Source organism: Rattus rattus, chromosome 9, assembly GCF_011064425.1.
Source record: "Rattus rattus isolate New Zealand chromosome 9, Rrattus_CSIRO_v1, whole genome shotgun sequence".
Classification (NCBI taxonomy): Eukaryota; Metazoa; Chordata; class Mammalia; order Rodentia; family Muridae; genus Rattus; species Rattus rattus.
Genome location: NC_046162.1, coordinates 60,005,329 through 60,032,162, shown reverse-complemented (window position 1 = coordinate 60,032,162; position 26,834 = coordinate 60,005,329). Strand labels below are relative to the sequence as shown.

At 48.5% G+C, this 26,834-nt stretch overlaps 2 protein-coding genes across 2 annotated transcripts; one reads left to right on the top strand and one right to left on the bottom strand.

Moving 5' to 3' along the window:
- The first annotated feature begins 2,177 nt into the window (after positions 1–2,177).
- Rab5c (RAB5C, member RAS oncogene family) lies at positions 2,178–24,896 on the top strand. Its single transcript, XM_032912422.1, has 6 exons — positions 2,178–2,305; positions 19,945–20,198; positions 21,544–21,695; positions 22,160–22,282; positions 23,224–23,317; positions 23,752–24,896. Exons 2-6 carry the CDS (start codon positions 20,033–20,035, stop codon positions 23,865–23,867), a joined length of 651 nt encoding a protein of 216 aa, XP_032768313.1. The 5' UTR covers positions 2,178–2,305; positions 19,945–20,032; the 3' UTR covers positions 23,868–24,896.
- A 468-nt stretch (positions 24,897–25,364) lies between these two features.
- Positions 25,365–26,154, bottom strand: Hspb9 (heat shock protein family B (small) member 9). The gene has a single exon (XM_032912424.1). It carries the CDS (start codon positions 26,152–26,154, stop codon positions 25,543–25,545), a length of 612 nt encoding a protein of 203 aa, XP_032768315.1. The 3' UTR covers positions 25,365–25,542.
- Between the last annotated feature and the right edge of the window lie 680 nt (positions 26,155–26,834).

The window sequence follows — 26,834 nt, the reverse complement described above, 5'->3', positions numbered from 1 at the left end:
TTCTGGGGGTTAGTCTGAGAGCCCCAGGGCTTTGAAAGAGCTAACGCAAGCAGACACACCCCACCATACCCCAGGGCCCTGTTGCTGTCTCTAGGAAGGGCAAAGGCGCCAGCCAATCCACTTGGCACCATATTCACGCCACCAGAGACTCCTCGGATAGGGGAGAAACCTTAATGAGTCGCTAAGGGCTTATTACGTTCCTTCCTCCCCCCCACCCAGTTACAACCACAAATACACAGTATGTGGGAGAGGTGTCTGATCAGGCTCATCTTCAGCCTTAAGAAATCCCAGGAAATTCCTTGCCCTCCTAAATAAGGCACTCTTCTTTCCAGGATAGGTGTTTGATGTTAAGCTAGGTGGTATAGTCTGTAATCGTGGGCAGGTCGGGGAAGAGAAGAACGTATCGCCAGTTAAGAATCTGCTAAGAATCCACTCTCCCAAGCTCTGTCTTTGCTCAGCTTAACATTTCTGGGAAGGTCTGTGCATGTCGTGTGGTACATATGTTGTAGGAGACTGGCACCTTGGTGATGAGCTGAAATTAGATGTGGGCACAGCTTTGTGGCAGGTTGTCCCAGACAGGTCCATTCTTCAGCTCAAGCTTTCAGAGTACGACTGATGCTGCCCCATGTCCTAGGTACTACATGGTCTCTGGGGTGGGCTTTGATTTTATATAGGTTTTGAGCAGTATCCTTGGGAGAGAGATGCAGAAAGAGGCCAGTGTTGGAGGCTGGTGTTAAGCAGAAGTGGTCCTAATTCATAGAGAAGGAATTAGAAAAACCAGAAATAGAACTGACCTGTGGTAGAAGGGGGTTGTGGTTTTCATCTATAGTGATGGGTAGAGAGAACACAGGCAGTCCTTGAAGTAGAGCTAATTCTGATTGAGGGTGGAGGTGGCCCTGGTATGTTTGGGAGCAGAACCTAAGAAAGAAAGAAAGAAAGAAAGAAAGAAAGAAAGAAAGAAAGAAAGAAAGCAAGCAAGCAAGCTTAATCCATCGTGGTGGTTACACACACGTTTAATTCCAGCACTCCAGAAGTAGAGGCAGGGGGATCTCTGGGGACTAAAATACAACCTATCTACAAAGTGAGTTCCAGGCCAATCAGAACTACATAGTGAGAGCCTATGTGGAAGAAAGGGGGAGAGAGAGAGAGAGAGCGAGAGAGCCTGCCTGTGGCAGCAGCAGGTCTGCTTTTCATCCCGTCTAGTATCATCCAGAGAACTCCTGGATGTAATTTAAAAATTGCATTTCTTCACATATTTGGGGGAGGGTGGATGAGGTTTTGTTTTTGTTTTTTTTTAAGATTTATTTATTATATATAAGTACACTGTAGCTGTCTTCAGACACACCAGAGGAGAGCAGGTCTCATTACAGATGGTTGCATGTGGTTGCTGGGATTTGAACTCAGGACCTCTGGAAGAGTAATCAATGCTCTTAACTGCTGAGCCATCTCTCCAGCCCTAGGATGAGTTCTTAAATGCCACGGCACACAGGTGAATGTCAAAAGACAATTTGTGGGAGACAATTTGTCTTACTCCATGTGAGTCCTGGGGATGGAACTCAATCAGGCTTGGCTGCAAGCACCTTTACCCGTTGAGCCATTTTGCTAGCCCCCAGAGGCCCCATTCTACAGGGTTTTCATCACTTTTTTTTTTTTTTTAAGCCAGGGTCTTACTACATAACCCTAGCGATTACTCACAGAGATCTGCCAGCCTCTGCCTTCGGAGCAAGCCATCACACCTGGCCTTTCCTATAATAGAATGTCCTCAATAATCAGCCTCCTGGATGGGCTTTGGCTTCTCTAAGTTGCCGCGGGCACACGACTGGTCTACGCGGCTACATGAGCATCATATTTTTCCTTTCTCAATTCTGCATGAACAGCCCTCGGTCTACCCTCTTGGAAAGCTCAGCCACACGCCTTCCCTCGGGGCACCTGGAACTGGCAGTGACGCGATAAGCAGGCCTAGACCGGCTCCGCCCCACCAGTAGCCGGTTCCACCCTAAACCCAAGTGCCAGGCAGCCCCCGGCTCCTCCCTGTGCTGAGAACTACAAGTCCCGCCATTCCTCGCGCGCACTCTTCCTCCTTTCCCGCGTTGATTGTGGGTAGGATCGGAGTGTCTCCCATTGGTCTGTCCTTTCTGTCAGTTACCTGAGACTATAGAGAGGCGGGGCAGAGCTGAAGATCCGGATCCGGAGCGGCTGAAAGGCGGAAGTGGAGGCCGGAGCCTGGGACACCGCCGGGGCGGGGGGAGAGGAGCGGAGTCTGTGGGAGCCCCGGCCCAAGTAACGCTGCTGCCCCGGAGCCGCGGTGAGTGTGCCTGTCCCAGGACCAGTGTCTTACCTGTGTGGAAGCCTCCCTGGGATACCCTTTCCTCCTGCCCAACCTTAGCTTAGGGGGACACTGACCCCTCCCCCGACCCGTAGCCCCCTCTTAGGGGCTCACCAGGGCGTCGGGCCAAAGGGGGGGCTCCTCTTTCCTTCGCTAACCTGTACTTCGGGAGCCCTTGGGAGTCTTTTGAGGCTCTCCTCTGGCCTGTCCAGTCCACTTGTGGGAGAGAGGGACTCTAAGTTCCGCTCCCCACCCCCTCAGCTTTCAGAATCAAAGAGTCTTTACCAGGTGTGAAGGAACCTGTCTCCCTTCTCTTTTAGGGGTGGCGGAGAGTGCTGTCTCTCCTGGTTTCCTTCCCTGTGTCCCCACCACCACCACCAAAAATCCCAACCAAAAAAACCAGTTGTCCCCTGCAGTCCTGAAGGATTTTTTTTTATCTCGATTTCCTTTGGGGTGTGCGGGGATGGGGGTGTCTAAATGAGAATGTTCTACACGCACAGAAGTGTGTTTGCGCCTTTACAGTTCCTTACTTCCTCTCGAGCCTACTAGGACCTCAGCAGAGTTTGAATTCTGGGCCACTTAGAAGGAATCGGCAGCCTTCTCCTTGTGCTGCACTTTATGCTCCCGGCCCAGTGTTAAGTTCTCTCTGTGTGTGTCCGTCTTCCTGCCTCTAAAGAATTTAGCTGAGCTTTGCTCAATCCCAGCGACACACAGATCAGGGAGGATCTGCTCATTCATTATCTTCTGTCTCCCCTCCTCCTTCCCCCTGCTTCAGGCTCAGCCCTGTCCTTCCAGAGCATGTGAGTGGTTTCCTTAGAGGGACTGCTGTCTGCTTATCTATAGGGAGGAGAATAGACCAAATATGAGTAGCGTGAAACTGAGGGACCATCTCTTAAGCACCCTGAATCACACAACACCATACACTTGAGCAACAGGTCCATTCCTCACTGGAGTCTCTCCCCTCCCCTCTTGGCTTGGACTTTACTACAGGGCAGCTAGGCCACATCACAGTGGCAGGTTTGGTTTTCGTCGGTAAAGGAACTGCTTATATGTGCAGAAAGTGCTGGTTCCCCTACTGTATTGTCACAGGGTCCTTGTGTTTTCCTTGGGACTTAAGTGTGTGAAATGGCTGCTATCTCTGACCAAGCTGGAAGGTTCTCGTTATGTGGCCAAAGTACAGGTCAGAGACTGCCTTCCTGAGGAGTAGCCTGATTCTGAGGCCACAGCTGACCCCTGCTGTCTTGCAGCAGGAGAAGAGTAGGAAAGCCATTCAGTCCTTGGGCGTCTCCGATCAACTTAAGATGCTTCTTACCACACTGAAGCTAAACATTTTTTGCTCTGAGATCTTTCTGACCTACTTCTAGACAGTTATAACATTTTAGGCTAATTTTGTGATGCATTTATTTCACTTCTTTTTGGATAACAAGAAACCCCTTCCTACCTGTCTCAACAGGTAGGTGAGACACCTATCCCCTCCCCCCCACCTCCCACTGTGGGCTCAGAGACTCCGTGCCTGCTTATAGGAAGTGGTTTCTGCTAGACTTACCTTCCAAGGAGTGGATTGTGATTCCTGGGGTCTTGGCTGAGGCAGATGAACCTTCTAATGTGCATTTCTGCCAGTTGTCTGAGCATCCTCTTCCCAGCTCTGACTTTAAAACACCCCTCTGCGGAAACTCTCAGTGACACAGAAGGCACTAGAATTCTGCATGGTCCTACAGCCACTTTTGGCTTTTAGAAATTGTAGAGGCCCAGCAGAAAGCTGTTGCCGCTCTGCTGGGGATAGAGGGGTCACTGCTGAGAGGAAGTCCCTCCTCTCTAAGGTTGCTCTTCACCTCCCCTCTTGCTTTTCACACCTTGTTGGCCTTTCTGCCTGTCCACTCCAGGAGGAGTGTAAGAGCTAGTGTTTATGAGATATAAAGCCCCAGGGTTCTTCCCCTGCATATTCCTCACAGGAATCCTGGAGATGGTGGTATTCTTACCCCTACCTTAGAGATGATTCTCCCCTAAGACCACACAGTTAGAAGTGGTCAGACCCAGTGTTTGGAGCTTGGGTGCAAATGTAACCTTATCTTTTCTAAAAGCAGGCTCCCCTCCTATCTGCTGTGCTTGTTAAGTGAAGGAGCCTGCAGGAAGAGTGAACCAGGACATGACTACAGACTCTTAGCCTTCCATCTCTTGCCTTTGCTTTTGCCTCCCTCTCTTTCCCAACATTCCACCCTCTTCCTCTGCCGTGGCCTCCATGACAGTTAAGAATCCCAAGCCTGTACTCTTCAGGGCCTAAGAATTTGCTAACGTCTGTGTGTCATAATTTCTCCAAAACCTAACTCATGACGGCTAGAAAACGAAAGTAAAAGTGACAAGCGGAGTGGTCCCCCTGGGCAGGACTGAAAGGCTCCACCTTCTGATTTCCCTCTGACACTCCCTGCTGATTTTGAGACAGGGTCTTGTTGTATAGCCCTGGCTGGCCTGGAACTGCCTTTGTGGACCAGGCTACTCTGGAACCCATAGAGGTATGTCCTTTGTCTTTGCCTTCCAGGCAATAGGGTTAAAGATGTCCATCACCATGCCCAGCTTCAAACTCAACAAATTCAAACAGAGCTTCACTAAGCAAGCATTCCTTAAACAGAACCTACATGTATTCACTTACTTTCTGTCTGTGTGTGTGCACACGCACATGCCACTGTGCACATGTAGAGGAGAGAAGACGACTTGTGAGAGTCAGCTCTCTACTTCTACCAGGTGGGGCCTGGGATAGAACTCAGGTCTTCAGACTTGGTGGCGAGCACTTTCTCTTGCTGAGTCATCTCACCAGCTCAGCTTTTTAATGGGTTGAGGATGAGCTCAGTTGGTGAGTGCTTAACATGCATGAATCTCATCTCTCTGCACCGCATAAACCAGGTGTGTAGGCACAGCTGTGGTTCCAGCACCTTGGAGTTAGAGGCCCGAGGATCAGAGTTCAGAGTCACCCTTGGCTATATAGAAAGTTGGAGGCCAGCCTGGATTACAGGAGACCCTGGCTTTTTTTGTAACCATTGCTCAGCAATCAGAAAGGCAGTGTAGACAGGTAGAGGGCCTTAGAGGCTCAGATGCAGAGACTTGAATTCCCGTCCTCAGTTCCTTGCTTACCATTTGGGTGACTTGGTCTCATTGCACCTGTGTTTTCCATACAACGGCAATACTAGATCTCTTGCAGAGTTAGAAACAAAAGGTAAAGGAGCCAGTCCAGTGCCATGGCTAGGACAGATCCTCACCAGTGGCCTCTGGTGGGCAGGTGGGGTTTTGAAAGTTTATTATAATTCATCTCTACAATTCTAATCAGTTTTAGTGTCAAAATCTGCTATACTGGCCAGTGTTTAGATGACATCCCATGTTTCCTCATTTCATAGTTTCTGAGCAGAGTTGATACAAGTTGTAGTAATTTTTTACAGAGGGAGTGCTAGGCATGGCGGCTCATGGCTTTATCCTAGCACTTGGGAGGCAGAGGCAGCGGCAGAGGCAGGAGGACCTCAGTGAGTTCAAGGCTAGCCTGGGCCATAGTGAGACCGTGACAAAGAGGGGTGTGTGGGAGGGCAAACAGACATACAGACTATAAGAAACTGCTAGGCAGTCGCCATGATTGTCCCATTGGGAGTTGTGCTATTTATTTTTGAGGTCTTTTTCTACTTAGCTCTGGCTGTCCTGGAACTCACTCTGTAGACCAGACTGGCCTTGAACTCATAGAGATCCACCTGCCTCTGCTTCCAAGGTTGGTACTTAAGGTATGCACGACCGTTCCCACTAGTGTACTTTTTTTTTTTGGTTCTTTTTTTTCCGGAGCTGGGGACTGAACCCAGGGCCTTGCGCTTCCTAGGCAAGCGCTCTACCACTGAGCTAAATCCCCAACCCCCATTTTTTTTTTTTAATTGAATTTTCCTGGGAGATGAGCGCAGGGTTACTGATCTGCATGGCCATGTTTGATTCAGGCAGATTTTATAGACTAAGGTGTTCCAAAATTTAGGTAATAATGCTTTCAAGATCTTGGCAGAGCCTCGTGGAATCCTAGCAATTTGGGAGGCTAAGGCAAGAGAATCCTGAGGTCAAGGCCTGCCTGTACTGCATAGCATGTTTAAGACTAGCCAGAATAACCCAGTGAGACCCTGTCTCCAGATATAAAACATAGGCTGAGGCTATCTCAAAGAAAACAAAGAACCTTGGAATAATCTTTTAAAGCATTCCCTGTATTGAGAGCATGACATATAAAGGATTGGGTTTCAAACTACCACATCTATACACTGGGGTAGTGATACCAGTTAAAGTTCAACTGACTTTTCTGTTTTGTTTTTTCATTTTCAAGACAGGGTTATCTTGTGTAGCCCTGCTTACCCTGGAACTCACTCCGTAGACCAGGCTGACCTCGAACTCAGAGATTTACCTGTCTCTGCCTCCCTAGCTCTAGGATTAAAGGCAGGCACCACCACATCTGTCTAAAGCTCAGCTTTCTGAGCTTTGCTGGCCTGTAGCAGGCACTCTACTGAGCTCTGAGCTTACTCATTTCATCCCTCCACCATTGGAGGAAGGCCCATGTCACAGTGAGGAATCCTGCAGTGAGTGACAGGACAGGGGCCTGTGCTCATTCCATTATGCAACATAGCCCCTCCTCTCTAGATTAAGTGTGTACTGTTCCTTTTGTCTAGAATATCTGAGTCTACCTCCCCTGCCTGGAAGTGGCTTCCTCCATCTTCTTTCCAGACTTGTCTTGCAAGTCACTTTCTTGATAAAACTTCTCAGTAGCTGAGGAGATACTGGCTCCTCTCTTTCTCTCTATGTGAGCTTGCTTCTCAATACTGGCTCCCTGCTCGTTCTATCTCAGATAGAAGAGCATCTCAGGCCACAGTACAGTCATGTCGTAGGCCCCTCATTGCAACTGCTAAGGGAAAAGCAGAGACATTGAACCCTGCCCTAAAGTACCTGCCTCCCAGCCTCCTTAACACTCTCCCTGGTTAAAGCTGGGATCTGGACCTAAGCCCAGCTCACTGTAGCCTGAGTCCCCTCCTCAGCTGCTCACACATGGATACCAGAGCATACAGGTAAGTAGAGTAGTTGATACCAGACGGATAGTGCGGGTCAGGCAGGGTATAAACAGATTTCCAGAGGGTAGAGCTCTCCAGATCTCCATTTCCTGTGAAGATTAGAAGGAGAAGGTGGACATGTCTCTGGCTGGCTACAGAGTGCCCCCACCCATCTGCTCCTGCAGAGTGAGTAACTCTGATGGTAGGACAGAATGTTCTGTACTTCCTGCAGGTGTGTGTGAGGAGACGGTACCCACCCAGGCAGCACTTAGTGAAGTAAGTGTGACTCTGGTCAGTGGGTGCTGGTTCTGTGTGTGCACAGGCGACGTTAGTCCTCAGCTCCAGGCGTTCTGGAGTTAGAGCTCAGCACACAAGTGCTCGCCTTGCATTTTCAAGGCTCCAGTTCTATTTCTTCTCTTCAAAAGAAAACAAAAAGCAGTGGTGACGGTGCACGCACACACACACACACACACACACACATAAACACACACACAAACACACAAACACCCGCTGCTGTGGCCTTTAAATTCCCTGCTCTGGTCTTAGCTGCCGTGTTGGTGTGCTCTTATATGCTCTTCTCCCTACTCCCTCTCAGGTTAGTTAACTCATCCTCAAAATCCCATTGTGTCTCAGCATGAGCCCCTGCCCCACCCCTCCTTTTTTTTCCCTTTAGTGAACTTTTCAGAATAGTCACAGAGAAGTTCTGAGGGTAGTACAGACTTTCCTCACAAGCCCCCGACCCTGTTCCCCTGTTGGTAGCATGTTATATTAGTGTTGATGCATGAGTGTCTGTGCTCTGCCCACATTTCTGTGGATGGCACCAGGTTGTCCTGTCTCTGCTGCTGTCACATCTCCTCAGACGACTACTCTTGTGTGGGTAGCTTCACAGACTGCACTTATTTTCAGTTACCTTGATGGTCTTGAGGTCACCAGCCAGATACTTTGTGTGATGCCAGACATTTTTCTCATTGAGTAGACTGGGGTTCGGAGTGGTAAGGGTTAGTGGGGAGATTTAGAAAAGTACCATTTGCATCCCGTTGTGTGTAGGCCTACACAATCAGTATGATCCACTACTGTCATTGGCAGCCTGACCGCATTTGTTGTCTTTGGAAGAATGTCATTGTAGCCCACTGAAGAGTGACTGGTCAGGACCCCCTCTTGGAGGGTAGAGTGGCTACATGAATTATTAACGCCCTTGATGCAAGAGATCTGCTTATTCTCTCTCATTTATTTATTCAATAATTCACCTGTTGATACTGACTCACAGGTACCTAATTTTACAATTTAGTGTGTAATCTGTGGTTCTTCCTCACACTGTTTCACCTTTGACCATTGGGTGCTCCTTCAGCTCCCTTTGACTCACCCGTCATTGTGAGGTTTTCTGAGTTTGTTTTTGAGCGTTTCCTTACTTTTGGCATAAGATGCTCTTTGTGTATTTCCTGCCCAGGCCATGGAGCCAACTGCCCTGCCAAGGCCTGTTTAGCAAACATTTTCTCTCTAGTGCCCTGATCTGGAGCTGTCGGCATGAATTTAAGTTGTCCCTTTTGGTGGTGGTTGGTGCTCCCCATATCTGGGTAAGGTAGCAGAGTTAGCACATAATGAGAACCCCTCCAGTCCTAGCACTGGTCCTTGCAGCAGGTTGCTGTCCTCTGTTCGCCAGTTCATCGTCCCCATCTGCCTGATGCTGCCCCTGAGCGAAACAGTGGTCACTTTTGGTATCCACTCTGCAGTTTGCGCTCAGAGTGTGGAGAGGTGCTGGCTGTTATCATTGTCTGGTTTGGGTATTGAGTTCTCCAGTCAAACCTTTCTGGACTTTGGGCTGAGAGTCCATGTGAAATCCCAGGTGGTCTGGTCACGAGTCTTTTACTGCCATTCATAAACAGACCTCTCCTTTGGGAAGCCTTGTGTGGCTCTAGGCAGGCTCAAGGCAGACTATCCCTCGGAGCTGTGATCCTGAATCATTGACTAGCTTCAATCCTTTGTTGGGCAGTCACCCTTTAAAAATAGGAAACATAAGCTCTGAGCCAGCCCTGTGCCTCTATTCATAGGTCTGTGTGTGTCCCTCTCAGGAGACTCTGTCAGAAGCATCCCAGGCTTGAGGAAGCTATGCAAGGCCTCCCTCACCCTGGATGTTCTCCTAGCCATTGCACTGCTCTCTGAGCTGCTTAGACTCTGTGGCCATGAATGATGCCAATTTGCAAACCTCTAACATGGCAGCCTGTTTTTTTTTTTTTTTTTTTTTTTTTTTTTTTTCCCCGGAGCTGGGGACCGAACCCAGGGCCTTGCGCTTGCTAGGCAAGCGCTCTACCACTGAGCTAAATCCTCAACCCCGGCAGCCTGGTTTTTAAAAGGAACTCAACTCTGGTTTTGTCATCAGATGTCCTGTTCTCCCACCGTCCACCCTACCCCCCACCCGCTGCTGAATCACTCCTTCCCCTTCCTGAGGCTTTGCAATGGAAGCAAGGGAATGAGGTCTTCCAGATGCCTCATGTTACAGGACTTTTCTTACCTTTAATTTTCTTTCAAACTTATTGAAGCACAGTCAGGATTTGTTAAAGTATTCTAATATAGACTTAAGGAGGAGGATTAAAACACACCCCAGAGCACGGGTGTGGGCTTCTCAAAGAAGAGTCACCCCTTTTTTGTTGTTTTGAAGGTGTCGTGATAGGTTCTGGTAGGGAGGATTTAGTGGATGGTGATAATTTGTTCAGTCAGAGGCATCAAGACTATCTCCAGAGAATTCAAAGTTGGGGCTATTGACGGAACATCATGAGTCTTCTAGGAAAGTAGCCCTCGTTTTAGAAAATTAGCGAAAGGCTTCCTTTTTCAAATAAGGGGCATTGGAGGATGAGGTCCTGGAAGCTGAGGTGAAGGATGTCTGAGCACAGGGGTGGGGGTTGGGGATTGGCTCCACTTGTTTCCCCGGGTTCTAGGACAGGGCTTGCCTGGCCCACTTGGGTTGCAAAGTGTTTCTAGGGGCTTCTTCTTTTTCTTCATCTTCCTTCTAGCAGCCCTGGATGAGGGTGCCACTCTCTCACAGGCTTGGTACGTTCAGGGTCACAGCAAGAGCTAACAAAAGTCATGGCTGTAGGACTTGCTGTGAGTCTGACTTAACTCCACTGTGCACCTGTCTCTGCTTCATTGAGTTAAATAAGAAACAAATATCCAAAAGGCATCTTGAAGACCTCATTCCCTTGCTTCCATTGCAAAGCCTCAGGAAGGGGAAGGAGTGATTCAACTGCAGGTCACTCCAGGGCCTGGGGTTCTATCAGGAGATCTGTTAGGCTTCTCCTTCCTGGCCTGGAGTGCTCTTGTGGTGGGGTCACGTGAGCTCTTGATATCCCCGTCTATTTGCCACTCTTAGGCAGCCCAGCCTGTATCGCCTGGTCACCATGTTTATGACTCCTTACCTTATACCAGGCTCAAGCTTAAAACACAGGAAAACTGGGGTTGGGGATTTAGCTCAAAAAAAAAATAGGGAAAGGACTGGGCTGGGCTGGCCATGACCTGACCCTCAGTGTTCCTCACCCTTTAAAAAAAAAGAAAGAAAGTTTGTCTGAAATACTGTTCTCTGACTCCGAGAGTCATTGTCCCCTGGCTCTCACTGTGAGAGCTTTTCGCCTTGTTCTTGTTAGCTGGGCAGCTTCTGACCACAGTGTGCATGTGCTGTTTGAGCAGGAGGAATTTGGCTTATTGCTGTCTGACACCCCTGCTCTCCCCTTAGATGCCACCTCTTCTTGCTGCCGGGGAGCTAAGGGGTGAAACAAAGAAGGCAGTGATTTAAGCGGGTTTTCTTCTGTTGGTTGTTTGTGGAGACAGGAAGGGTTTGTGTGACATGTCAGTTGGAGTGAGCGCCTGAGAGAACAGGTGCCGCTGCTGGTCCTGACTTGAGCAGAGGTTCTTGGAGTCCTGCTGGGTCTGGGGCAGCAGAAGGGGCAGCTGTCTTGGCTCACACTCCCGCTTCTGTAGAGCTCCGAGAGCCTGCGAGGGAGACAAGCCCGGCATTGATGAGATTCCAGTTAGTAACATCCTAGTAAGTTTATAACTGCACAAACAGAACAAACACAGGAAATCAGCGTGGCGGTGCACACCTGTGGCCCCAGTTCTTGTTGAGTTAGGAGGATTCCAAGCTCTCCGTCAGTAAAACTGTCTCTAAAAAAATGAACACATTCAAAACCAATCAAAAATTCCAAATCCCTAAACCAAGTTAGCATTTGAAACACAGTAGTAAGAGGCTTGCAGGCTAATGGGAATCTCACCCGTCTTACCTGCCATCCAGAAAATCCGTGCTCCCTACTGGAACAGCAGCAGATGAGGGCTGAGGCATGTGGGTTGGCTGAAGAGAGGAAACGTCACTGGAGGTTTCCCATCTTTGCCTGAAAGTTATCGCTGACTGTGCTTCCCCCTAAGGCCTCCAGAGACCCATTTGTGGTGGAGAGCTGAGAAAGCTGCTTAACAGTCAGGGAAGAGGTTCTTCTTGTGATTTTTAAATCGCAGAGTCCTGTATTTCTGAATGTCAGTCTTGGTGGCAAGAACCTTTACCCACTAAGCCATCTTACCAGTTCTCCGAGGATTTCTTACTGTTTCTAGGACAGGACTCTAGAAGCTGGGGTCTTTCTCCTAAAAGATGGCTACAGTCTGACTTGTCTTCACGTGTGTCCTCAGTACTACCCAGAACATGAGGGGAAAGGATTCAGGAGTTCACCATACTCTTTCATTGCAAAACATTCAGCTTGGCTACCCAGTGATGTTTCCAGAATTTAAACCCCTTTTCGGGAGTTGGCAGAGTTGGTGCTCCTAGGGATTCCATGAGGCTTCACTGTGGTCTATTCTAGAATGGGGAGTGCATTAAGACTAATCTCAGGCAAGGGATTTGAGTGGTCTGAGTAAAGTAGGGGGTTCTGTTTGCCACAGAGGCAGGGAACCCAGCTGACTCTGACCTCTAGGCCACTCACATGGTTTCAGGTCATCTGCTAAGGTTGTATTAAGGAAACCCCTTTACTTCTGCATCTCCTCTCCTAAATCAGCTTAGTGGCTTTCCATTAAAGTCTTTCCCACAGCTTAGCCTGGACTTTAGAGTACCTGGCTCCAGGACCAAAGGTTTTGCCCTGCTGGTGAGACATGGCCCTGAGTACTGTGGAACCAAAGTCCTACCACCCTGTCCAGTTCTCCTTTCCTGACCCCCAAACTTTTCCCCCTTCTTCACATAACCCTAGTTGGTGGGATTGTAGAGTATCACACCACTGTAACCTCTTTCTGATCATTAAAAACACATTGGTGTCTTGCTTTTAGGAACATGTAAACAGTTTCACAGTGTTTTAACCCATAGTTAGATCTAAGCAGTAAACACAGGTTCAGCATACACTGAACAGATCATGTTTTATTCAAAAGCACAACTTGTCCCTTATCAACATTTGAGTATCTTTGTTTTTTGATTGTTTTCCAATTTAGGCAATATCTTTTTTTTGTCATATTATTCTGAGTCTTACTAGAGAAAGGTAAAAATGGCTTATATATGAGATGTAATTGGTTCTATATATATTTTGTTTTATTTTTTATTTCAATAGGTAGTCCTGGAACTCACTGTGTAGATGAGGCTGGCCTCAAATTCATAGAAATCCACCTACCTCTACCTTCTAAGTGTAAGGATTAGCGGTGTCTGTCACCACACCCATTTCTGATCTTTAGTTTGTCATTGTTTTATACAAATTCCATACCATAAGTATTTTATTAACTTGTAACTTTCAGATACAAAGAAGTTCATGTGCTTCCTTAAGTTTATGACTAGCTAAAATTTTAACTAATATAAAAAAGCGTTTCTCTGCTAAAACCCATTGTTTTGTTTGTTTGTTTTTAAAAACCCATCGTTTTATTGAAGCATACTTAGGGGCTGTCAAGATGGCTCAATACGTTGTTACCAAGTTTGGCCTGAGTTCAGTCCCCAGAGCCCACATAATGGAAGGAACAAAGCTACTCCCGAAAGTTGTTCTCTGACCTCTATGTACATGTGGTGGTACGTACACACATCCATGATTAACTGCATTGAAAACCAACTCCTTCTGGGCAGTCTTGGCACACGCCTTTAATCCCAGCACTCAGGAGGCAGAGGCAAATGGATCTCTGAGTTCAAGACCAGCCTGGTCTACAGAGTGAGCCAGATAGCCAGAGCTACACAGAGAAACCTGTCTTGGAAAAAAAAACGAAATGAAAAGAAATGAAGGAAGGAAAAAGAAAACTAGCTCTTTAACTTGTTATCCTTAGTAGATGTGAATATGTTGATTATCTTGGTTTTTCTTTCATCTCTGATAGGGGAGCCTGTCCTAAGTTACATGGGCTTGGGCTCTGCCATCACCTTGCTGTGGGTCCTTGCTCGTGTGGCAAGTCATCACACCTTACCTCTGTAGTTGACATAGTTAGGATTAGGTCTGTATGGCCCTTTAAGCTCTGACAACAAGGAGTCAGAGTCAATTGAATAACTAGCCTGTAGTTTAATAGGCATGCCACTTGGAACTTTTCCTTCCTCTTACTTCTATGTTGGCTACCCCGTGTTTATTCAACCTTTACAGTAACCCAGTGCAGTTAACATTAAATAATACATTTTGTAGATAAGGAACTGAAGCTGAGAATGACCACTGTATAACTTGGCCCAGGTCACAGAACTAACCAGCTGACCAAAGCTGGACCCAGTACCCCTCTCTGAGCTCTAAGCTGATCTTGCTGAGATCAGGGAGGGGATAGGAGATTCCAGGCGGCTGCTGCTGCCTCCAGTTCTGCAGCTTAGCAGTCCTGCCATACTGTCCTGGGCTCCAGTGTCTTAGCAGTAGTTTCCCTCTTGAGAGGGAAGGTCTGTCTTGAGACTGGGTCAGTGAAGCCTCTGTATCAATCCTTGGCTCCTTTTGGTTTCCTTTTGATACCAGTCCCCTTAGCCTTTAAACCTAATGACTTCTGCTCAGGCCAGTGCACCATTCTCTTAAACTAGTAAGTTTCAGGAGGTGCTGTGCCTTCTCAAGCTCAAGTCTCTGGTTAGACCACCTCCCCAGAGCGCTGGGCAGAGCCACTTAATTCTTAGTCCTGTCCCTACCCCTCCCCATCAGCTAACCTTAAGTGACTGCATCTCCACCCAGCCTTTGGCCTACAGTCTGGTTTCTCTCATCTGCTCCCTATTCAAACTGTGCTCACTTGCAACTAGAGGAAGTCTCTAAAACAAACAGGAAGCACCAGAGACACCCACCAGCTGGAATTGCTAGACCTTTTACCGGGAAGGACAGCAGTGTGAAGTCAGGGTATAGAGTAGAGGAAAAAAGCGTGAACATTTCTCACAGACACCGAGGAGGGATGATTGATGTTGCCGTAGCACTTGGCATATTGAAGGCTTCAGCTTAGGAAAGTGAGACCCTACCTCGCTCGATGGTTGTTTGTTTGTACACAGTATGGATTTGTCTGCCTTCCCTTCTCAGCTGAAGCTCAGGTGTTTAGTCGGCTACTTCTGTTTGTTTATTTGAGACAGGGTCTCACTATGTAGTCCTGGCCTTACAGAGATCCCCTGCCTCTGCCTCCTAGTGCTGGGATGGAAGGCATGTTCCTCTTTGCCCCACTGAGGAGGTTCTGATGTAGATGGTCTAATGTAGAGCGGATGAGAAAAGTGGCTGCAGGCTGTGGCACCCAGAGTAATATACAGGCAACACAGCACAATGAAGAGCAATGTCCTGATGGTCCTGTTTCTCATCCATTTTCATCCTGTGCACAGAGCTGTAGTGTCCAGGGCCGTGGGCTTCTGCCCTTTCGTGTGGGAAAAGACATACTAAAGAGGGTGGCCCCAAGTCCTTCCACATGCTCCCCTTCCCATGAAAAGCATGAAGTTGGGTCTGGTGTTCACTCCTGGTGGTCTGTGAATGAACCGGGATTCTTTTTTTTTTTTTTTCTCGGAGCTGGGGACCGAACCCAGGGCCTTGCGCTTGCGCTCTACCACTGAGCTAAATCCCCAAACCCCCACTGAGCTAAATCCCCAACCCCCCCCCCTTTTTTTTTAATAAACAGAATTGTCCAGGTTTATTCACAGGCAGGATGTCTTCGGGCCTGCTGCTGTATATCCCTCCACACTCAGTCAAGGAAAGGCTTCTTTGGCCTCCTCGGCTGATATCTCCTGGGAGTAGAGACCTGTGAAGAGAGCCGGCAGCCAATAGTGGGCCTCGTATTGGAGGGTTGGGAAGTGGGTCTTGAGGGAATCCTTTGTCATGGACCTGAAGTTCCACCATTGCCAAACATTCAGGGGAAAAGATTGTTAACTCATCCTGTCTCTTACAGGCAGCTTTGATGGTGACAGGCTCTTAAGGATTTGATTTTTGACTCCAAACAACTTAAAATTATTCTGCTATTTGATTTAAAATATGGAATATCTTTGCTACTAGTTCAGGGGAAAATATTCCTTGCACATATACATGTACACCACACATGCATAAACATGTACTACACACACATACAGGTGTAAACAGTGAATTAATCTGGCAGCTGTATTTCTTTACCTTTGCTAGTCTTCAAAAACCATATAGGGAAACCAAGATTTCCTTCAAGCTTTATCTTAACAGCTGGTCAATATTTCTTTTTTCTTTTCTTTTTTTCAGAGCTGGGGACCAAACCCAGGGCCTTGCGCTTGCTAGGCAAGCGCTCTACCACTGAGCTAAATCCCCAACCCCACAGCTGGTCACTATTGATTTGTAATAACTCTCTGCAGTCTGGTTACCTACCATCCCTGACCCCAGTTAAACCTGCAGTTTAATGCCGTCTTAGCACTCTCTGCTTTACATGTCTCTTCCCATGGCATCCAATCGGACCCCTTCCTTTTCTCTCAAACTCCAAAACTCTTGCTTCCCTCTCTCTTCCCTTGGCTGGTGTTTCTGCCCTAGTCTCTCTTTGCCCAACTGTTGCATGATCAGCATTTATTGACAAGGCAGAGAGTAAATTGTAAGGATTGTTTACACAAATTTGAGACAGGAGATTCTGGACCTAAGCTTTATACTGCTATGTGTGGATTGAAACAAGATATGAGGGCAAGAAATCAGCGTTTGAACAACACAAGGATAACCTTTACACAGCCCACAAAAACATTATGCCTATACATACACTCATACACCACATACATTACATACACCCATACATATACATATACCACACACATGCATAACATACATATGTATACACTGTACATACATATACCACACACACACCGCATGCACATACACCACATGCACATGTAGAGAGAATATCTTGTATATTATATGGATGTATCACCTGTCAATTAGAAAACCTGTAGCCCTTGCCTAGGAAGCACAAGGCCCTGGGTTCGGTCCCCAGCTCCGGAAAAAAAAAAAAAAAAAAAAAAACAAACACCTGTAGCCTACAAGAAAGAATAGAATAGAAGGTGGGGCATCCAGTAGGCAGAAGGAATTCTGGGATAGAGCCTGGCATGAGAAGAGTCTCCGGGGAAGATATTAGGAGGACAGATATTTGGTACTTGAGTAGAGGTAACCAGGCATGTGGCAGAATGTAGATTAGTATCGATGGGTTATTTTAAATTATTAGCTATATGGCCTAGGTATTCGTAAATATATTTTGCGTCTGAGTTGTTATCCCAGGGAACTTGGAGCTGGAAAGAAAACAGCCTGTTACACACACATACACATATAGCATGCATACATATATACCACGCATGCATATACATGTCACACACACATGCTACACACACATATCCACACATATGCCACACACACTTATACCAGGAGACAGGACAGCTCAGTACATGAATTAATTCACTTTTACTACCCACCAGGGGTATATCTTCTGGTTTTCTAGTCTTGGGAGTAGAAGGTATAAGCCTTCCTGGGAACCTGGGTGTGACCCTCACCTGTTTCAGACATGTGCTTATCACTGCATTACTTCATGACAAAAATTGTTTTGCTTAGTGCTTTATTGACTGAAAAGGTCAGACATTTCTGCTCATGTGATCCCTTCTTGGGGCCAGGAAAGCCTCGAGGTAGCCACCATAAAAAGGGCTGTGAACACCTGCTCAGGGGTTTCTGGAGGCAGGGCCAGGGAGAAGGAAGGACCTGTCAGCAGTCAGTTTAAGCCAGCTGGGTAGAACTTGTCAGTGTACTAGCAAAGCCAGGGCCTGCTTACCAGTCTATGGAGAAGGTGCTGCACTCTGAGCAGACTCTGGCATGAACCGTGATGCACCACGTCACTAATTGTCCTGGTTTGACTTAGCTCAAGTGGCTTGTGTGCGGTAAGCCAGGAACAGGGTGAGACAGTCACACTCGTGTCACCCCAACCTGTGCTTCGTTTGCTTTATGCTAGCTGCTCAAGCCCCGTTTGTATTTCTGTGGTGCTTGTGGATAGTTGGCGCTGTTCTGAGCCTGGATGAGCCTGGCCAGCCCCACAGATGGCGTCCACATACAGATAAGGTTGAGAATTGTTGGTGAGAACTCATTTTCTCCCTTTTTGGCTTAAGGGGGGAAAAATGGAGAAGAAGAATGAGAAGGAGCAAATCACATTCTGTCTGGGCAGGTTTACAGGGTTGTGGGTTTGGTACGACTGACATTAGGCTGCCTCTCTCTGGTGACCTTGTGGATGACTGCCCATGCCAGTAGTTGTCTCTTCTCCACAACTGCTGTGGTTTCTTGCAGCCAGGGTTTTGCTTGTCCCCTCCCTCGCCGCACTCCTTTTATACTTGTGCTTGAGCTGAGTGTCATGTGCACTCAGGGTAATCACCAACTTGTAAATTCCATTGTGTATCAGGGTCACTTTTCCTGGGTCCAGACCTTGCTGAGCCAGCGGAACTGCTGCAGCCACTCAAAACCAAACCCCAAGGGTGGGCGTGGTCCTCATTGTTCGCCCCAGCAGGGAGAACAGCCTGATAACAAATGAGCCTGTGTGTACTAACCCGAGTAGCCAGTAGTGTCCTGACTCTGTCACTTGTATACTGAATGGCCTTGACCCGGGCACTTAATATTGTCGAGTTATGTCTATAAAAATGGAAGGTTATGTTAAAGCTCAAAAGAGATAATAGTGCAGTTCTCCTTGAGTGCTAGCTCTGTCTGTCAGAATGATTGCTGAGGTAAGCACTCTGAGTTCCTAGAGCACGCATGGGCATTGAGAGCAAGCTCTCCCGATGAAACTGTACAGGCCTTGTCTTTCCTGTCCAGGGTGACTGAGAAAGCCTCTTACCTATGGTGTGTCTAAATGACATTTCTGGTTAGTAATCATATTGAAGATTGCCGTCCCCCCCCCCCAACTTCCTTCCTTGTACTTTGGGGAAGAGGTGGCCCCCATTTCAAAGCTTTTTTCCTTTAGTGCTGCCCAGAAAGGAAACAGTTGCTCCTGGTTAGTGAGTCATTCTTCCTGAAGCTCACTTTTTAAATGAATTGTTGGGAGATTCTGGATGTGCAAAGGATTTGAGGCTGAACAAAGCAGGCCCTTTGCTGTCAGCTTCTTACAGGGGCACAGAGCTTCCCACAGGCCTCTGTTCATCATTTCCCTGTCCCTGGACTGTAGGGGATACACTCCCGTTCAGGGGAAGTTCAGCTCTCCCTATGTGTGTTCTGATATCTTTTGACATATGTTTTCTAGAGGCTTCTCATCCTTCTGTGCAGTTTGGAAGCTTCCAGAAAGTTTGAGTTTCTGAGGCTGAGTGGTAAACTCAGGACTGGACCACCAGCTGCTAGGAAAGTAGGTCTCAGTGTCATGTTTGCCTCCACCAGTCCTCCCCCTAAGCTTCCTTTGTGTCACCTCTGCCTCTGCCAGTAGGCAGTGGAAGCTAGGTCTCTATTTAAAAGGGAGAGCTGGCAGCAGAGACTTGGGGCAGAGCTCCGGCCACAGAGCATGTTTGGTTTTCTGTGTGGTTTGTTTTTTAATGTGTGTGAGACTTTAGGCCCTTCCAAAACTGAAGACGGGAAAGACGCTGAGGAAGTGCAAGGGAGCATGCTTAGATTCTGGTGTACAGCCTCAGAAAGGCAAGAAAGTTAGTCGTTGTGCTGTGTGGCACAAGCCTGGCCATTCTGATGACAACTCTAGCTTGCCAGGTCTTGCTCTCCGAGTACCATAAGCACCGTATCTGAGGAGCTGGCTGCCAGGGCCTGCTGTGCCTTCACCCACCTCCCCACACTGGTCCTGCAGAGTAGGCTGTGAGCCTAGTATTAGACTACAATCTTATTGTTTGATGACCTAAATCCTAGTTGTCTTCCAGGGCCCTCTTTTGGGGGAGTGCAGAGGTAGAGCTCCGTGAACCTGTTGACTCATGCTGGTATCCATTCCTCTCCTGTATTTTTTAAGTGAATTTATGTTTTTGAGAGAGGGAAGTCTGAGTTTTTGCTCAGGAACCATGAGCCTAAAGTTGGGAAGCCATTTTGCTTGGTACCACTCTGCGGGAGAGAGTATAGTTCAATGTAGTAAAGACTTCCTGTTCAATCCTGTGGAAAGGGCTGGAAGTCTAGGGGCAAGAGCAATTACCCAGGTCATCAGGGAGGGCACCTTTGACAGTCTCGTTCTAACTCCCTACTTCTGATTTCTCCCCTGCAGTTGGAGGCCTCCCTTCCCATTAAGTGCCTCTTTGCAAAGCACCGACCCCACCCCCACGCTCACTGGTACTACTACAGAGCATCGCACCATGGCGGGTCGAGGAGGTGCAGCACGACCCAATGGACCAGCTGCAGGCAACAAGATCTGTCAGTTTAAGCTGGTCCTCTTGGGCGAGTCTGCAGTGGGCAAATCCAGCCTGGTCCTCCGCTTTGTCAAGGGGCAGTTCCACGAGTACCAGGAGAGCACAATTGGAGGTGAGTGAGCAAAGGGAGTCGGGAGGCCAGAGGTGTCTGGAGGAGAAGGAAAGCTGTGTATACAGAAACTGGGTCTGGCCTTGGAACACCTTTTTGTCATTGGGCCCTGGAGTTGAACCCAGCAGTCAGTCTGCATGCTTCGTTTCATAAAGCAAGGGTGTGCTAAGAATTACCTAGGGATTGAAACTGGCTTTCTGCTCTAGTCTGGCCTCTATTATTTATGTGGATGTGAGGCCTTTTTTTTTTTTTTTTTTCCCCTGCAGGGCAGTATGTGTGTCCTGTCCTCTGTCCTCTGTTGCTGTCCTTTGTTCTTTCTGGAGCTCAGAAGGTATCTCTGATTCCCCATTGGGCAGCATTTAGGATGTGAATAAGGGTCTAGACTCAGTCTCTCACATCCTTAGTCAATGTGAGCCTCTCAAGAGGCCAGGGTCAGCCTTGACTTGAGTCTTCCTTCTGCTCTCCTGGTTAGTAGATTTCAAGGCAGCTGGAAACAGAATGGGCCATGTCAGCAGTCTTCTCACTGCCTCCTCAGCTCTGTTAGGAGTTAGAGAGAGGGAAGTGAGTTGGCAGCCCAGGCTCTTCAGGGGGCTGGGGATGTGGGGAACAGCAACAAGGAAAACCGCTTCCCACAGAACTGTCATAATCTTCTGCTGAGTCCAGGATTTGGGGAGTCCTACCTGTCTACCTATCTGTCCCAGCTCTAGGATTTTCCTTCAAAGAATGTTTGCCTCAACCTCTCACATCTATAGTCCTTGTGAACCTCAAGAGGCCAGGGCTACCCGTGGACTTGAGTCTTCCTTCTTTGCTCTCTTGGTTGGTAGGAGATTTCTAGGCAGCTGTGTTTCTGTCTCAGGTAGCATCTGTATTCAAACCACAGGTTGGCCATACAAGAACAGTTCTGAGTCACAGTGGGGATAGTGGCTTGCTGGAGTGCCTGGAGGTGGCAGGGGTAGTTGGGAAGCCAGCCACCCAGCCACAGCCTGGCAGTGTGACAGTGTATATTTCCCAGAGAGAATACCTTCCCAAAACTGAAGGTCGCTTTCACCCCTGAGCTGAAATGGGTCTGTGAAGGGCAGCGGAAGGAAGGCTGGGGGAATGAAAGCTTACCTTTTCGGGGTTGGCATCAGGGTTCCCCCATGCCTCCCTTATCCAGCCCCTGCTGTGCTTTGTAGGGTGGCTCTGAAATGACTCAAGTGCAGACACTTCCCAGACAGCATAGAGGAGCACAAGCCCCACCTGCCCTGTGTGGACAGGCTTCTACATGCCAGAATCAACAACAGAGACACCCAAGTCAGGGTGGTTTCCAGCTCCTCCTTGCCTAATGACAGCACCTTTTCTCTTGCAGCGGCTTTCCTCACACAGACTGTCTGCTTAGACGACACAACGGTCAAGTTTGAGATCTGGGACACAGCTGGGCAAGAGCGATATCACAGCCTGGCCCCGATGTACTATCGGGGGGCCCAAGCAGCCATTGTGGTCTATGACATCACCAACACAGTAAAGACTTTCCTTCCTTTCTCTTTGCCCTTCATTTCTGTAAATCCCCAAGAACTGGGTTATAAAAACTTCATTTTTCAGGCTGGAGAGATGGCTTAGAGGTTAAGAGCACTGACTGCTCTTCCAGAGGTCCTGAGTTCAGTTCCCAGCAACCACATGGTGGCTCACAACCATCTGTAATGGGATCTGATGCCCTCTTCTGCTGTGTCTGAAGACAGCTGCAGTGTACTCACATAGATGAAATAAATTAATCTTAAACAAACAAAACACTTCATCTCAGACCACTCAGCCTTCTGTTCCAGGGCGGTATATGGACAGATTTCTTGTTGTCTGGGCACTCTCATGATAATCTTTTAGGGGTGATGTTTCAAATACCTATGGTTATGCAGTTTGCATTTGCAACTGAGTCACCCTGAGTAGAATGTTTCCTCTGTCCCTTTGACATTCTCATCCTGTCTCCTCAGGATACATTTGCACGGGCTAAGAACTGGGTGAAGGAGTTACAGAGGCAGGCCAGCCCCAACATCGTCATTGCACTAGCGGGTAACAAAGCAGACCTGGCCAGCAAGAGAGCCGTGGAGTTTCAGGTAAGATGTCAGAACTTGGGGAAGGGTGAGCTGGTTCCGTGAGGGAGGCTTCCCCAGGCTGCCTGGGCCCTGTGAGGTGGCAGGCAGTGGCAGTTCTCATCTGCTGCCCTCTCAGGACTCAAGCACAGGCCATAAAGGGCCTGTGTTGGGGGAGTAGGTTGATGAGCAGTACGGACAGAATCAGTACTTTTTTAGGCAATGTATGCATTTAGTAAACTTAAATAGTCCAACATGGTATAGAGAATGAGTTTTGTCTCTTTAATCCTAGAAACTCAGCCTTTCTTATCCTTATCCAGAATTCCCAGGTTTTTGTCTTTCCAAAAATGTACATTTCTTTTTCTTTTTATAGTAGATGGGAATATGCTGTGTATCACATGTACTGTATGTTAGTGTCATATGTTTATAGGTGTGGGGAACAGGAAGTATCTCATGGAGTATGTAGCCCAGGCTGCTGGCCTTGAACTCCTGAACCTCTTGCTTCCTTCTCCTGGGATTATGATCATGAGCCACCATACCCCGCTCTGCAGTTCATCTTTTGCCAGTGCCTAACTTGATGGCCTCCTGGATTGTTTGCAATAGCTGAGGACTAGAAACAGTGCTGCAGGCGGCATCCACGTGTTCTTATGCTTTTGTCCAGGGGTGCAGGGTATCTCTCTAGAAGGATTTTTCACCTAGTGATTTTGAAGAGCAGGTAGGCAGAGAGGACATTGAATAAGAATCTGCCAATATTTGTGAACTGAGAGGGATAGCATGTGAGTGGAGGGTACATGATGCTGGTCTTCGAGCAAAACCCAAAACAGGGAGCACTAAGCCTGAAAGCCCTGCATCTGCCCAGTCTCTTGTTTTATAAGGGCAGAGACTAGGGAAGATTTTATCCTGGGTCTTAGCCCCTGCCGTTTGCCAACACTCCCCTCCCACCCTCTTCCTCACATCTGAATTAGGAAGCACAAGCCTACGCAGATGACAACAGTTTGCTGTTCATGGAGACGTCCGCGAAGACTGCAATGAACGTGAATGAAATTTTCATGGCGATAGGTAAGTTGCCTCTCCCTGCCCTTCCCCTGAGCACAGCAGAACCCTGTGTGCTGGTCTCTAGTGGGTTTGTGGGATGTCTTCCCTAGCAGGATTTTCACCATTTAAACTGATAAAATTGTCTAGGTGACTGCCAGATGCAGAACTTTCTGATGCCTGGACCAGTCTTTTTTTATTCTCCCTGCCCACATCAGAGCCTTCCATTGCTGTCTCTTCCCCCACAGGACTTTAGCTCTTTTGCCTCAGGAATCCTTCTGTCTATGAGTTCAAATCCTGGCAATGCAGATAGTCACTGTGGTTTTGAGGAAGTTCTCTGCTTCAGTTTCTAGAGACACACAGTAGACCTGGCACACAGGCCTTCCATTATTCTGGTTGTCACTGATTAGGTGGGAGTGTTAGGTGACTGCAAGATACATTTCCCCTTCTCTCCTAAACAGCTAAGAAGCTTCCCAAGAATGAGCCCCAGAATGCAGCTGGTGCTCCAGGCCGAAACAGAGGTGTGGATCTGCAGGAGAGCAACCCAGCCAGCCGGAGCCAGTGCTGCAGCAACTGAGCCCCTTACCTGCCACTGCCCCCACTCCTCCAGCAGAATGACCTGACTGGAATCTACTCTAACCAATCGCACTTAACAACTCGGGCCACCACTGGGGGCAGGGGAAGGGTCCATCATGAATTCTCCGCATAACTTTGATCCTAGGCCGGAGGGAGTTATTCCACCTGCACCTTTCTGTACAAATACTAATTCAATTTTAAGTCTTAAGTCACTTTTTTAATATATATGATCTTCTGCTCTTCCCTGTTCCCTTTCTACTGCTCCCCCACTTGCCCTTTGCTGGTAGTAGCCATGCTCCTGTGCTCTTCATCCTGGGACAGGGCTTGGAGCAGCTACCCTTTCCTTCCTTCTTGCTGGAGAGCAGACTCAGCAAGAACACCCACATCGACCTTGTTGGGAGCCGTCTTGGGCTGGGGCAGTGGGCAGGCCCTGGGCTGGGGAAGGGACAGGCAGCTCTTTTCTCAGCTGGCTGTCAATCAGGCTGCAGCCCCCTCCCCATCTGACTCCCAGCTGGGAGAGAAACCGCAGCATTACTTAAGCATCATTTGTGACAGCCACACCCATGGCCCAGGCCTCCTCCACCCTTAGTCACCCTGACCTCTGGCTCTGAGCCCTGTTCTGACCAAATCACGATGATGAGTATTCGGGGGTGGGTGGGTAAGGGGGGGAGTGGGAGGGATGGAACCAACTTTTTCTGTATTTTGTATTGTATGTTTTCTTCAACATGTAACCAATCAGTATCTTGTCAATATAGTCAGCCGATCGATCGACCTCACACTTGTCTTCCTCGTCTTTCTCTGGCAGTTTATCAGGCCATACATATCCTCTCAATTTTTCCTGAAGTTAATTTAAAATGAATCATCAATCTGATTAAATGGCTCTACTCCATGTGTGTGAGAGGATGCTGGTGGTCATGGTAACCAAAAGAAAGAGGCCCTGCTGTTGGCAGCTCTGATGGTGGAGGATAGGACTGACCTGGGGCTGACACCTGGCTCCCCTCGGCTTACATTAAAGGATATGCAACCTGTATTTGAAGATTGTTGGTGTCTGAAGTGACCTGTGAGGGTTTTTTTGATAGGACTGCATCAGGACTCAGACCCATCTTTTTGTCCTCTCCCTGATGAGGAACACAGGATTGGTCATAAGGCCTATGCTACAGCCCATTACTCCCTCTGTCCTTCATGACACTCCCATGACACATTCAACACAGTCCATCCTGATTCAGGACCACCTGCTGATTCTGAACACTGGTAACAGCTAGGGCTATCCCAGCTCTCTGCTGCTCCCTGCTGGAGTTGTTGCTATTGGCTAAATCCATACACACCTCCAGTTTATCTCAGGGCCAGAAACCTGATTATTGGTGTACTTACCGCCTTCAGATGTCACCCCACTCCCTACAGCTCCAACCCTTCACTCTTCCCTACATCTCCAACCGTTCACCCTCCCCTACAGTTCCAACCCTTCACCCTTTGGAAAAACGCAGAGGGGACTTCAAGGCTGTTGCACATCTCGGTTGTTTAATGCATTAAGGTAGGTTGGAGCCCCTAAGGCCTCCTCTCCTGAGTCTCATGCCCTGGCCTGTTTGGACTTTGGGGGAGTCGGGTAGCCACTCTTCACCCTCCGGAAAAACACTGAGGGACTTTAAGGCTACTGCACGCCTCGGTTGTTTAGTTCGTTAAGGTGGGTTGGGGCACTTAGAACTTCCCCTCTTGAATCTCAAGGACTGGCATGTTTGGGGGCCTGTTTGGGCTTCAGGGAGAGGTAGGCACTTATTTTGTCCCTTGAACCACAGATGGCCAGAGGGGGTCAGGCTGCATGTCATGGCTGCAGGATCTAAGGTCATCGGGAGTTGCATTTGTCGGTGCACACTCTGCTCCAGGCGGTAGCGGCCTCTAGACGGGTCATTCGACTCCTGTTGCCGCTTGCCGGTCACCATCAGGTTCTGGCCATCTATCCGCACCACCAAGTCCTCCGGAGCGAAACCTTGGGCATCCAGCTTCATCTGGAAACTTGGTTCCTCACAGCCATTGGCGTGTGCCGCAGCCAGATCATCCTTGAGCAGCCTCACTGGTAGCGTGGCCGCTTGATTTCGTTCAGAAAGGGCCACGCTGGGACATCGGGAAGCTACCCGGTTTTCCCCGGGTTCGCGCTGCCCGGTGGAGAAACTGCTCCCTACCCGCTGCATCCGAGAGTGCAACTGCTGCCTGAGGGCGCGAGGGCTTCCCCCACCCCCACCCCACATCCTCGGGGCGGGTGCGAAGAGGAAGGGCCCGCCCACTTTTCCCATCCAGAGGGGCAAAAGCGGAGCTGCTTTTGTCCAGGGCTTTTCTTCTCCCTGGGCCCTTCTCTTTCATCAGAGGGCAGGAAGCTGTGAAACTGAATCACCTAAATGTGCGGGATTACAATTTCATCCCGATGGGATTGAGCAAGGAGGAGGTCTGGCTTGCTCTGCCCTACTCTGCCCAGCCTTACCCTGCCCTCTTAAGAATCGGGTCTGGGGCAAGAATTAATTGTTCCCTGGACTGAGCCAAAAGAGGGGGCCTTCCTAATTTCCCAGGAAGATCTCTGCCTGACTTTTCACAGTCCTGAACTATTACATGGAGAAGAAACTGGATATTTCTCTGTCCCCCCCACCCCCGCCCACACACACCCACTAAGGGGTAGGCAGGGAAAAGATGGAGATAGAAAGGATGGAAGGGAATGAGGTCTGGAATCTTCGATCCAGCTTTAGGCTGGCTAGGCAAGCCATAAGTGGGGACCACAACCTACCCTCCGTATCTGCAGTGTTGGGCAGGCGCTGTCTCTCTGGTTCTTGAGTTCACAGCCTCTCTCTCCTGTTCCCCACACACACACACACACACACACACACACACACACACACACACACACACACACACACACACACACACACACACACACACAGCAGCAGCAGCAGCAGCATGGCCCACAACTATGTCTCTTTGTTAT

What these genes read in the sequence shown, in the direction of transcription:
- Hspb9 (XM_032912424.1), bottom strand. Translation starts at nt 26,154, where the DNA reads ATGGGAAAAGTGGGCGGGCCCTTCCTCTTCGCACCCGCCCCGAGGATG.
- Rab5c (XM_032912422.1), top strand. Translation starts at nt 20,033, where the DNA reads ATGGCGGGTCGAGGAGGTGCAGCACGACCCAATGGACCAGCTGCAGGC. An exon ending in CCAGGAGAGCACAATTGGAG is followed by an intron (nt 20,199 to 21,543) that starts GTGAGTGAGCAA and finishes TTTCTCTTGCAG; the next exon opens with CGGCTTTCCTCACACAGACT. An exon ending in AGAGAGCCGTGGAGTTTCAG is followed by an intron (nt 22,283 to 23,223) that starts GTAAGATGTCAG and finishes CATCTGAATTAG; the next exon opens with GAAGCACAAGCCTACGCAGA.